Source organism: Natrix helvetica (genome assembly GCF_964273705.1).
Source record: "Natrix helvetica genome assembly, chromosome: 1".
NCBI classification, from domain to species: Eukaryota; Metazoa; Chordata; class Lepidosauria; order Squamata; family Natricidae; genus Natrix; species Natrix helvetica.
In genome coordinates this window covers 188,392,375-188,405,526 of record NC_138548.1, presented here as the reverse complement: position 1 = coordinate 188,405,526, position 13,152 = coordinate 188,392,375, and the positions used below count along the sequence as shown (strand labels likewise).

Sequence of the window (13,152 nt, the reverse complement as noted above, 5' to 3'; positions counted from 1 at the left end):
CAAAACGTATAGTGCGCCTGATCCAAGTGTCGCTGGTGATGTCATCCCAGCGATCTGCGAAGGAGGAAAGGCGGCCTCCAAGGGGGAGATCCCCCGGGCCTTCACTTCTGTTTACGGAAAGTGCAGTTTGATCCACCCTTGAAGGGTTTTCTATAGGAGAACCTCTGGGAGTTCCGGTTGGACCTGTCCTGGAACTGCTGTCCTTGTCTCGGGGGAGCCTGGCACTGAGGACAGGGGTAGGCAAATCCCCCGTCCGTCCCGCGAAAGGAAGACCTGCGGAAGAAGGGAGAAGGTTTAGAATCAGATTTGCGATTTGCAGCAGGAAGCACCTTGCGTTTGTCTTTGGACTCCACCAAGAGCAGCTCCAGAGGTGGACCAAAGAGCAGACCAGGTGAGAAAGGTGCGGACGCCAAGCACCATTTCATTCTGGCCTCCGCCTGCCACTGCTTCAGCCAAAGGAGACATCTAGTGGCGATGGAAGAAGCCATGGATCTGGCAGAGAAACGTGCTGCATCCAGGGAGGCATCAGCGGCATACTACATAGCCCCCTTCAGCTTATTCATGTCCTGGTGGGCACGGGCAACCCTATTGAAAAAGGAAGCAGAAGAGGCGGCCTTGACCACCCAAGCGGCTGACTGATGACCCTTTACCAGCGACTGCTGAAAACGCTTGTCCTCAGGTCGGAGGGCATCCTCAGGAGCATTGGCAGCCGCGTTAGGAGAAGACAAGGAGACCACTGGAAGATCAATGGAAGGAACCTCCAAAAGTTTAGTAAGTTCTGGGCTGACATTATACAACTGTTTGTCCAGAGTAGAGGGGAGGGACCCTGACCCCGGGGAACCCCACTGGTTTTGAATCACCTCCAGAAACAGCTTCGGGGAAGGAACAATGTCCTTTTCAATAGGAGGACGTGAGAACAGGGGATCTGTGGTGTCTGATTTATCAGCCTCCGTAGAAGTGGAATACCAGAGACGACCTTAGCTTTAAATAAAAGAGTGAAACATGGCTGGTTTGAACAAGCCCAACAAGGCAGAAGGAGCAGGAGACAAGTCCTCATCCTCTGACAGTTCAGAATTGTGAGTGGCCTGATCCTGAGTATCCACAGCAGAAGGCTGAGAAGAGCCTGTAGAAGGACCCCCTTGATCTAGGTTAGAACGCCCCCTCTTTGACCTATTAGCAGAGGCCCTGTGAAGAGAGGCCGGGGCCGGGGCCCAATGTTGCAGGCCAGCAGCTATGCCCCGCTCAATAGCAGCAGCTATGATGTCAGACATCTCATCGGGGTTCATGGTGACAACTCTGGGCGCTGGGGAACCCACATCATTATCCGGAGTAATGCTGCCATCCCCCTCAGAGTCAGAGTCACCATGAAAACCAATCCCATCCTCCGGGTTCAAAGGAGAAGCTGGTGGAGAGGCATCCCCATCGGTGTCAGTGGAGAGATCCTCCATAGGATTAAAATTAGAAGGAACAGGAACTCTAAGAGCTGGACTAGAAGCAGAGCAGTGATTGGTTTTAGAGGTGGCCTTGCGAGGAGCAGGGTCACAGGCTTTGTCAGAGGTAGCACTGAGAATAGGTGCCTTTTGAACTTCCTGAGCCTTAGCTGGCCTTGGAGCAGAATGCTTGGGCTGGGGCCTCTTTTTGCCCCAAAGTTCCATTGGAGCTGGAGCAGAAGGAGCAATTGGGCTGATGGGATCCTCCCCCTGAGGGCCCGAAGCCTCGATGGTCGCCATTACTCACAGTTTCTGTTGAAGAAGGCCTTCCCGCCCAAACAAAATGGCCGCCGTCAATTTCGCGCCCAAATTAACTGCCGTCTGTGGTAGGCCGGGACCTGGTAGGTCGGGGCCTGAAGAGTGCCTGAAATGCCGAGCCGACCAAGCAGCTTGTCGCCTAGAATTAGCCCAGCTTCTTGTGCAGCAGCGAGGGAAGCCAGTAGACCAGGTCCTGGTAGATCGGCTGGCTGAGAGGCTGGCTGGTAAACCGGGCTGACTGAAGCTGGTAGACCAGGGCCTGGTAGATCGGGCTGGCCAAAGCTGGTAGACCGGGCTGAAGCTGGTAGACCAGGACCTGGTAGATCAGGGCCAGCAGCGCAGCTCAGCAAATGGCACTTCAAAGGCATCTTTCCTTCTGTGGGCAGCGCAGCAGCAGCGATCGGCCCAATAAGCCTGAGGGCAAGCCTCGTAGGCCGGGCGAAAGACCTTAGGCTGCTGAGGCAGCAAGGTCTGAGGAGAACGAGCCTCGTAAAGGCTGTTGTGTTCTGATCGGCTCAGAATGAGCCTAAGGGAGATAAATTTGAGGAGGAATGCCAAATGGAGAAGTAGAGAAGATTTAGGATAGAATTAGAATTTTTTTTTGGTAAGGAGAGATAGAAGACACAGCTAATCCAAGGATCGACTGAGTCTATTTCTGGGGAAGAGCCTCGTGGGTGTGTCTTTAATACTTGTAGACCTAGTCCTATTGGATCCTGATGGAGTCATACCCATGCCTGGATGATGTCTCCACCTACTGGGAGAAAATTCTGTTTTGTTTCTGTTTTGTTCTACCCATAGCTTCCAGCCAGTTCTTTAATAGGCCTAACTAAAGTACCAATGAAATATTTCAACATTAATTGGTCATCATTGCTTTAGGCTATATTAATAACTTATCCTTGCAACTTGCTTTATCAACAAATATTCAGTTTAATATATTAAATTTTATGTAGGATGTTATGAACGTTACAACTTTATGCCCTATGTTCTATTAATTTACTCTACAAATTTAGTTTGCAAATACTGCCCTTGAGACACAAATCACAGAGATTTTCACCCATTAAAATAAAATACCTATAATAGAAAATAAGAAAATAAGATTTTAATAAGAGCTGTTGAGTACAATTCATTAAGAGAAGCCAAGGGGCATTTTAGTTTGATTATAGTGATTCTGATCTTTCTTTTAAATTGAATGTGTATATATTTATTCCTCTGGTTACATTAACTTGTTAATAAAATACCCTAAAATATATATAATTGGGATTTTAATGCAGAGTGGTGTAAGTAATGTTAAATTCAGTTGGTCTCAATGGATTCGAATTTTTAAAATAATTATATATTTCAATTTGCATACCATATCTCAGTATGCTAAGTAACTAAAATTTTCCATAGTATAATGTCCTTGTCTTTCACTTTTAAAAAATGTTTTGTATTAGGCAAGATACTTTATATAGTGTTTGAATTTCTATAGTCTTTTATAGCAACAGATGCATAATAATCTTAAAGGTTTGTAAATCCATTTGAGTTTTCAGTATTTCTACACAAAGAAGACCTAAGAAGCGATCTGTTCTCCACATGTCCTAAAACTAGATAGAGAACATGTATCACGAATGTTCAAAGGTGACATTGAGACAGATGTGCATGGTATTGTAGATATCATGGGGGCCATTGTATTTATGGAAAAGTTTATAATGCTGGGCAAATTGAGTGAAAGAAGTGACTGACAGCACATGAGAGGCATAGAGTACTGGAAGCTACAGAATATCCCTAGAAGAATTACATAATGTGTTGAGTTAAACTGAACAGAGTATAATATAACACATTCTAAATATGAGTTATCTGCTGAAATGCTTAATGGATGCATTTACAGTTAAAGCAGTGGTCCTTACAGCTCACCAGATGGCTGTGACTTAACAGGTGTAGTAAGATATTTTTCTTAGACCTGCTTCTATAGGCTCGGACTGAACTCATTTTCTGTAGGTAAAGAATGTTTCTACTACTGAACTCTATGTTCCTTTGATCTTTGTTTTGAGGCAAATCTTAACATAATGGCAACATGTTTTCTGCAAATCTGAAAGTTATCTCAGTAAACGGAGGAAGAACAGAATGTACTGTACTACGAGTAACCCTAATACTCATCTCTATTGTGATATAACTTTGCATGGAAACTAACGCTCTATATATGTGGAACTCTTCTGATTTTTTGCAGAATTTTTGGTCAGATATTATACCCAAACATGATAAGAAACTGGAGAAATTAGAAGGAAATGTTTATATACAAAAAGCATGACAGTTTTTTGGAATGGAAAAAGCATTTAATCATAACTGCAGCCTTAAGTGAAACAGTGCAGATACAAATAATTCCACCAATAAGAGCTAATATTGTTATAGTGTACATAAAACTAAATGTTTTTTCTTCCTTCCTTCCGTTTCCTTGTCAGAGTGTGAAGATAACTTGCCTGCTTTGGGAAAAAAAGTTGGAGAGGCAGAAACGAAAAGGAAACAAATTAAAATGAGTTTCAGTCCTCACACTAGGAGGATGAAATTCACCCTGAAGACAAGCCCAAAGAAATTAGAGCAGCTGAAGAAATCAGTCAAGGACAGTGGGTCTTGTAACTTAACCTCCATCTATGACTTTGTTTCTTCATCTCCTCATGAGAAGCCTTTCAGAGAGGAACAGACACCTCAGCAGGAATATAAGAAGGAGCTAAGAAAAAAGACTTTAAAATACTTCAGCAAACAGGGGAACGCTTTCAGGGGCCAGCAGGAAAACTCCAGTCAGAAGCATAAAGTAGGCCTAAATGAAAGCAAAGATCCAATCCCCAGTTCTTGCTCAAAAAATACCCCAGTGCTGAGGCTGATAACTGGGACAGAGCTTGCAGAGAATGCATGTGAATGCTCAACAAGCAATAGTAGACCTGTGAAACCTAAAGAGAAGTGTAGCAATTGCAACTTTTCTCTTATGCCTAATGTTTTTGGGGGAGACCTGACTTCCCAAGAGTGGCTTTCCTTGGCAAAGGAAACAACTCAGTTAAAGTGTGACAGGCAGTTTGCTGGCTCTCCCATTTCTTTGCCTAAATGTCACAAAACAAAAGAGGGGACTCTCCATCGGAAGTCACGATTGCTGAAAAAGGCCTCCGAGCAGTTGCCCGGGAATTCTGTGGTGGCCTTTCCCATTATGGACTGTACAGTTTCTTCCCCATCTCTGCCATTGCCTGGAATAACATCACCCTTAAGGAACTTGGAAGACTTTGCATGTGCCAGTGATCCAGATCATCCAAAAGTGTCCAGAAATTGTGCTGAAAGGGAGGCATTCCTCAAGAAATTTCCCAAAAACTTATCAACCAAGAGAAACCATAAAGGGGAGTCTTTACTCCATACTACTTCTATTGAGGTAAATTAACCTCTTCTCTGGAATATTTATTTTCAATGAAATAACATTTTTTTCTATTTTGCTATTACAGAAGAGTTAAGAGATATTTCTAAATCATTTAGTTCATATAACAGAGTCTACGTCCTTTATTTTCCAGAGATACTGCATTATAGTATATGTATGTGCTTTTTTTGGTGTTCTGTGGATATTGTAATAATGAAAAGAAATGCTCTTCAACATTAGGAATGCATGTAAGGATGTTTCAATCATTAGAATAGAGATAGCAATAGCAAGCAGTTTACAGAGTCAGCATATTGCCTCTAACAATTTGGGTCCTCATGTTACTGACCTCAGAAGGATGGACGGTTGAGTCAACCTTGAGCCTGGTGAGATCTAAACTGCCAAATTGCAGTCAGCTGGCAGTCAGCAGTCCTCTGCAATACTACATTCTAACCTCAGCTATCAGGTGCTTATTACTTGTTCTTGTGTGTTGTAAAAATTTGCATAACCTTGGGGACAGTGTGTGTGTGTATAGGAGCAATCCTAATTAAAATGTTCAATTGTCATTTCCTACGGGAAAGAATTCTTTTTACCAATTCCTGAACGCAAAAGATTGGGCACTAATCTGTTCTCAGTGAGTACATGATACCAAAATATTGCCAACGAGAAGGATGCTCTCCCCTTGGTTTGATCTGCTGTTTCAATAAGCATTACAAGTCCAGGAAAATGCCAAATTGCATATCAGTTTTGAAAAATAAAAATGGAGCATTTTCAAGATTATCCAACTGGAATTTTGTGTAACTAAATATTTTTCTTTTGATTGGAAATAGAATCTATTTGTTATTGCATATAAATTCCCTAGCTAAATAATAGATTTTTAATTATTCAAAATTATATGATGAAGATGCATCAACTTAGATGGAATTATTGTTTTGGTTAATTGAAATCAGCATTCTAAAATCATTAAAATGCCACAAGAATATAACTCCTGGACTTTTTTTCACAGAGTTATTTATAAAGAAAGAGACTGAAGTACTATAGATATTCTAGAAAACCATTTGGTATAGCAGCTTTCTTATAATGAAAATCTGTTTCCTTCAGATTTTCAATATAATTGTAGTTTGAAGAAAAATATACAGGTAGTCTTTAACTTAAGACCACAATTGAGCCTAAAATTTATGTTGCTAAGTGAAACATTTGTTAAGTGAATTTTGCCCCATTTTATAACCTTTCAAATCACAGTTGTTAAATGAATTATTGCAGTTAAGTTAGTATCCAGGTTGTTAAGTGAATCTGGCTTCTCCATTGACTTTGCTTGTCAGAGGATTGCAAAAGGTGATCACATGATCCTGGGACACAGCAAAGATCATAAATATGAACCAGTTGCCAAGCGTCTGAATTTTTGTCACATGACCATAGGGATGCTGCAAAGGCTGTAACTGAAAATTGGTCATAAGTCACTTTTTCCACTGCTGTTGTAACTTTGAACAGTGACTAAATGAACTGTTGTAAGTCGAGGACTACATGTAATGGCGGAAGTAAGAAATGTGAGCAATCACATTATTTTTCTAATACTTTATTTTTTTGGAGAGCTAGGTTATGTATTTGTTTTTCAACTATACTGGATAAGAAAAATGAAGTAGAAGTTCTAAGTAATGTATTCTTGGTTCTTCCTGTATGACTCTAGCCTAGACAAATATTCACGCTTTCTAATCTATTAAAAAGGGTAGAAACTGTGTGTACTCATTTAACCAAATGGAAAGAAACATGCATATATTTTCTCCTTTAAATGCAGGTTGACAATCATAGCTGAGCAATTCACTACTGCTTTGTACACTGTCACTGGTTAAATATAAATGTTCCTTCTACAATATCAAAGGAACCAAAATTGTTTCATATTTTGCATAAGAGGAAAATGTTAACAGGCTTCTTTGGGACATACCTATCTGAAAAGTATTTGGAGAGATTTCCCTATTCTGGATATATGCTCTCAGCAACAGCTGCCCATTGTTTACCTGTTTGTTCCTGCTTCTGCTGTTTCCTGTATCAGATGGGACAAGGACAAGCTCCATATACATTTTATTATACTCTTAAAATATTGTGGTGGCACAGTGGTTAGAATGCAGTATTGTAGACTAATTCTTGGTTCACTGTCAGGCGATTAATTCTGAACAGATCAGGGTTGACTCAGCCTTCCATCCTTCTGAGGTCAGTAATATGAGCACCCAGATTGTTGGGAGCAATATGCTGACCCTGTAAACCACTTAGAGAGGGCTGTAAAGCACTGTGAAACTGTATATGAGTCTAAGTGCTATTGCTATTCTCAGTAACAAGTGGCAGAATGTTATCCTGTTCTTGTAAGAATAATGAGGATAATAGAGTTGGCAAGAGAGCTCAAGGATGATGGGAATAAAGAGGAATCTTAAAGATAGTGTTATTCATTTCTAAGTTCCCCCATTGCTAGTCTTCAATCAGATGATTTTATAAATGAAAAAAATCTTGCTATTTTATAGAATCGTAAGGCTGGAAGGGATCTTGGAAGTCTTCTGACTTCAAATCTCTGCCCAAGGAAGAAGTTCTCATATCTTCTTGGGCAAATGGCCATCCAGTCTTTTCTTGAAGCCCTCCAGCAATGAAGCATCCACAACTCTGGGATGTCCCAAAGGTGCTTTTCTAAAAGGCAACTCGATTTTCTTGGTTTTTCCCTGAAAATGTTTCACTTCTCATCTAAGAAGCTTTGTCAGTTCATTTGCCTTTTGGAAAAGCACTTTTGGGACAACCATGACCTAGAAGACTGAGAATCTCCATAGATAATCACTAATCACCATCACACGGCTTTATTTCTTCAGGGTACCTAGTGGACTCTTCTGTCTGAGCTACTTTTCTTCCTGTCACTGGAACACTTGATAAAGACCCTACTCCGGATGCCTATGCGTTTTCTTTCAGGGAGAGGATATCAAATCAATTGTTCAACTCCAGTGGCAGGAGTTGATCATCTTGGGTTTTTTATCCTCTGAATGATATGTTGCCATCAGTCTTCCTATAGGGCTTCATTTTTCTTTGTTAGTTGTTTTTTCCTTGCTGCATTTAGTTTGAAAACCTATATCTGCCTTTCCAAGATATTCCTCACTTTCATGGATGAGACTCAGTGACTAGACCTTTCTCCTCCAGGAATCTGATCAGTTTACAATATGTGCAGGTGTAATTTGAGTTCCTCTCAGGTAGGAATACAAGCATAGCACATACCTTCAATTTTGTTTTGAATAAGCAAGTTGATTCTTTGGAATTCTAAAGCCCTTTCTCATGAGATTTTTAGAAGTGAAATTCAAGGAACCAATTCCCTTAAATTGCAAGGTATTCTCTGGGGATCAGTTACATAATGAGTTGAAATTCCTTTCTCCTTGTTCTTTCCAAAGAGGGATTGGAGTGGCGCCAAATAAAGCTATGGTTGCACCTCCTATAAACCCTTTTCTCAGACATGCAGATATTGCCAAAGCCAAACCAAGTCAAACATTCCAAGGCTCTTATACTAGCCTAAATAAGTGAATTAAAAGGGTTGTGTCTGCACATATGTAGGGACCACATGGGAGCAGCATCTGGAAATGGACATGGTTACTTTAGCAATTTTGAAATTTTGCTTAGCCCTAATCTTAATCAGCCAAAATGAGGCCAGCTAAATTGATAGGCTGCTGAACCCTGCCTTCAGATGGGGAGTACTTTAAGAAGGAAATTAGGATTTTTGTTTGCTCTAGTTCCCACTGGATATTCATTGGAATTTAATTACAGCTGCCCTTAGTCTAAGTATCTTGTCTGAAGGGAGTTTAAATGTGATAGGAATTCATTCTTCCCTCTTTAGTCTTTTCTGGATTCCCTTGTTCTTGCTGGTAGACTGATCAAGAATTTTTGCTAGCATATCACTGGTGAAATTGGCATGTAGTTTCTTTTTGAATAGTTCATTTTATTTATTGTCAGATTTTACAATGCGTGACCCCTTGTTAGACACACCACAATAATATCAATTAACAATTGTTGAGGCTGCCAGAAGAGCAAGAATCAGAATTTTGTTTTTCCCTTGACACCTGAAGCAGAAAAAGGAAATAGAGAAGAAGACTCCCTTGTTAATTTCTTAATTTTTTAAAATAACCTTTTCCTTGTGAAAGTGAAAATGGGTATAAGTATACAGTACATATTTGTATAGTATTTGTATTTTATTTATTAAATTTATATGTCACCCGTCCAAGTGTAGCAACTCTGGGCTACTTAAAAATGGTAAAAACATATATATATATATATATATATGTGTGTGTGTGTGTGTGTGTGTGTGTGTGTGTGTGTATTTGTGCTACAACCCCTGGTATGCCCAAATATGGGAGGAAGGTCACTACTCCCTCTTTCTGTCCTTCGGCTTATCACAGAAGACCATGCAGGCAGAAAACCATATTTTTTATTTTTAATGTTGCCTTTTTATATTTGTGTTGTATTTGTACTGATAAATAAATAAAGGGAGACTAGTATAGATCTATTTCGAGCTAATTAGCTCTCATCAGCTAGCCATACCCTTACTGGGATTTGAACCTGGGCTGTATTATATCGTAGGCAGGAGTCTTAGCCACTAAGCCACAGGCTCGCCTCCTTATCAGTTGAGCCAGGGAAATAGGTATGTATTTGTGTTACAACCCCTGGTATGCCCAAATATGGGAGGAAGGTCACTACTCCCTCTTTCTGTCCTTCGGTTTATCACAGAAGACCATGCAGGCAGAAAACCATATTTTTTATTTTTAATGTTGCCTTTTTATATTTGTGTCTTCATGAACTGATATTGTCCATTTAGTTTTGAATATTTGAATACCAATTCTCTTGTGCTAGTTAATGACTACAATAAAGTTAAGTAAGTCAGCTTTTACTATGTGTGACTCCTGGTTAATTTCCTAATTTTTTAAAATAATCTTTTACTTGTAAAAATGGAAGAGAAAAAAAATGCCAAAGACTAATTTTAAAGCACAATAAACTCTTTTATGACGGATGATGATGGTGATGATTACTATCAACCTATATATCCCACTCTAGGAATTGTAGGCAATGTACAAACTAAAGTATAAAAAAGCAAGTACACACAGGCTTAACAAAAACGGGAAACAACTTTTAGGGGGGAAAACTATCTTGAAAGGTCTGGAATTAACTAAAAGAAGAAGTTTCCTGTTTTGTCCTATTTCCCACCCAGCCATGGATTGTCCCATTTGGATTGCACTATTAAGTAGCTGCAACTATTTTCTGAATTTCTTATCTAATTAAACTTGTCAGTGTAATAGAAACAGTCTCATGGGAGAGTAAATGGAAAATACATTTAATTCTTCTGCAACTTCATTAATTATCAGATAAATCTATACTGTTTTCATTACTATGTAGGACTTAATGCACCAAACTTAATGAAAATTAAATGAGTTCAACTTTTGAGTTGTTTAAGAGACTGTTAAAAGCATTTAAAATTAAATATGTGTATTTCAGATCAATCTTAATTGAAATTGCAGGGTGGTCTTTCCTATTTTACAGCTTTGACACTCATAGTAAATATCCTAAAAGAACATTGGTTCAGAAAAAGTTTGATGAGTTTACAGTTAATGGAACAAATGTAGCCATTTGTGTGGTAAACTGGAATCCATGTTTTTATTACTCATTAAAAGTAAAAAGAAAGGCAAAATCTCTGTTCTTGCAAACATGTCATGCACTCCTGAGTTTTTGAAAAAATCCTCTAGTTTATGTAAGTGTACATAAATGTATACAAAGCTTATGTTTCATATTGATACACTGAATGGGATCATGGGGCAACTGTACCAAAAGTTAGCTCTAAAATATTCTAAAACTAGGTAAAACAAGGGAACTATGGATAAAGTTACTGCTAACATACTCTTGTTGATTTGCTAGTTTAAAAAAGCAGTAAACAGCTTTTTGATTGATCATTTTGCTTTTCAGTTTTATGCTTCTTGATACACAAAGGCTGGGTATCTTATAACAGTTCATTTAGTGGCTGTTCAAAGTTACAACAGCACTAAAAAAGTGACTACCAGTTTTCACATTTACAACTGTTGCAGCATCCCCATGGTTCCCATGATCAAAATTCAGACACTTGGTAACTGACTCATATTTATGACAGCTACATTGTCCTGGGGTCATGTGATCACCTTTTGTGACCTCTGACATGCAAAGTTAATGGGAAGTCAGATTCACTTAAAATGTGTTACTAACTTAACTGCAGTGACTCACTTATTTGTGGCGAGAGAGGTCATAAAATTGGGCAAAATTCATTTAACTGTCTTACTTAGCAGACATTTTAATAGTACATTCATTTTTACCATAGAAATTCTCCCCCAACAATGATAAAATGTAGCTTTCCCTTCTTAACCTGTCCTTCATTTCATTCCATACTTTCACATAGCTATTTTGAAATAACACACAATCATCATCATCATCATCATCATCATCATCATCATCCATATTAATCTTATAGCATGATTGTGTTATCTTTTCTACCTTAACTTTGTTTGTTTTCTATGGATGGACTCTTTACAAATGCCTTTTGCTTTTAAACTGGACTGGTCTCTTTTTTCCCTTCTTCCTCTATACTTTCTCCATTTTTTGTATTTGTGGATTAAAAGCTTCTTCTCTTGTAAGGCTGGGACGCAGTGTAATTTTTACACTTTTTTTTTCTTTTCCTCTCTCAGATAGAGAGGCAGAAACAGATGGAAAAAGGGTAACACTGCCATCTAGTGGCTAGAGGCTTGGCAATATCTGATAAAACTATAAGCTTTGTTTACTGAAAAGCTCAGTGAAAACATTTTGTTGATACAGGTGTTCCTTTGAAGGAAAGAGAAAGCTTGGAATTCCACTGAATTTGTTTGACCTAAAAAGTCTCAGATGTTTTGGAAGTGTTTATAACCTGGAAAATAGTGAAGAAGAAAAGGCACTAACTTTGCAAATAACTTTCTTAGAAATTCAAAAAGTTTTAATAATTACAGAGAGAATTGAAAAGAGACTTGAAATTATAGATCAAAATACAAAAAGTATGGGAACAGCGATGAAGTTTGAGGACAAAGCTAAAAAAATAACAGAGACATATGAAAGTGATAAGAAAATTGTTGACACTGATAGCAAACAGAGTGGAGGGAAATGGCAAGTGTGAAACATGGAAAGGAGAAATTGATGAACCAGATCTTCATTTTGAATGTCAGAAAATAGATGAAGAAAGAAGAGAAAATTTGGCAGAAATAATGAGAGTAATCTCGGCAAAAGCACTAATGATAACAAAAGTGAAGCTGATAAAAAGAGCAGATAAAGGGTTTCAAATTCTTATAAGATATGCAATGAGCAACAAGTTCTTAAAGAGAAGTTCACATAAGACTTATCAAGAAAACATTTAGAATACAGACTTTACAAATGGCAAGAGACACTATCGGGAAGGATACAGGATGATGAAATGAAATGTCACAATAAATTTTAATTAAATGTAGTTAAATTTTGAGTGCTATGTACAACATAATAATAGCTATAGTCAAATAAATGACTAATAATGATAACAAAGCATTTATATATACTAGATTGATAATATGAAATTTTATGCAATACTGTAAATGAGGATATGGAGATGATGTTAAAAGCCTTTTTATAAAAGTTAAACAATTTTATATAGAATAGAATATAAAGATGTAATATCATTGGATGATTTCAGGATGATGTAGTAAAATGTCATAATATAAATTTACTTTAAATTTAATATGCTTTATGTTGAAAGGATGTAATAATAGCTAAGCTTAATGGATGTTTAATAATTATAACAATTTGTATATGTATATTAGATTGATGATCCTAATAATGGGAGAAAAACATGGAATTGAAAATTATTAGAGAATATCAATGCTAAAATAATAGAATGATGTCATAATAAATTTAGTTAAATATAGTTAAATTTTGAGTGCAATGTGCAACATAAAAGCTATAGTCAAATAAATGATTAATAATGATGACAAAGAATTTATATAT

At 38.1% G+C, this 13,152-nt stretch overlaps 1 protein-coding gene across 1 annotated transcript in view; it reads left to right on the top strand.

Annotated features, from left to right (window-relative positions):
- Nucleotides 1-13,152, top strand: part of BARD1 (BRCA1 associated RING domain 1) — a 65,081-nt gene that overhangs the window by 13,347 nt on the left and 38,582 nt on the right. Inside the window, exon 4 of the mRNA XM_081937084.1 lies at nucleotides 4,187-5,139. Within this exon, the coding sequence (XP_081793210.1) occupies nucleotides 4,187-5,139 (953 nt within the window). The remainder of the gene's footprint in view (nucleotides 1-4,186; nucleotides 5,140-13,152) is intronic.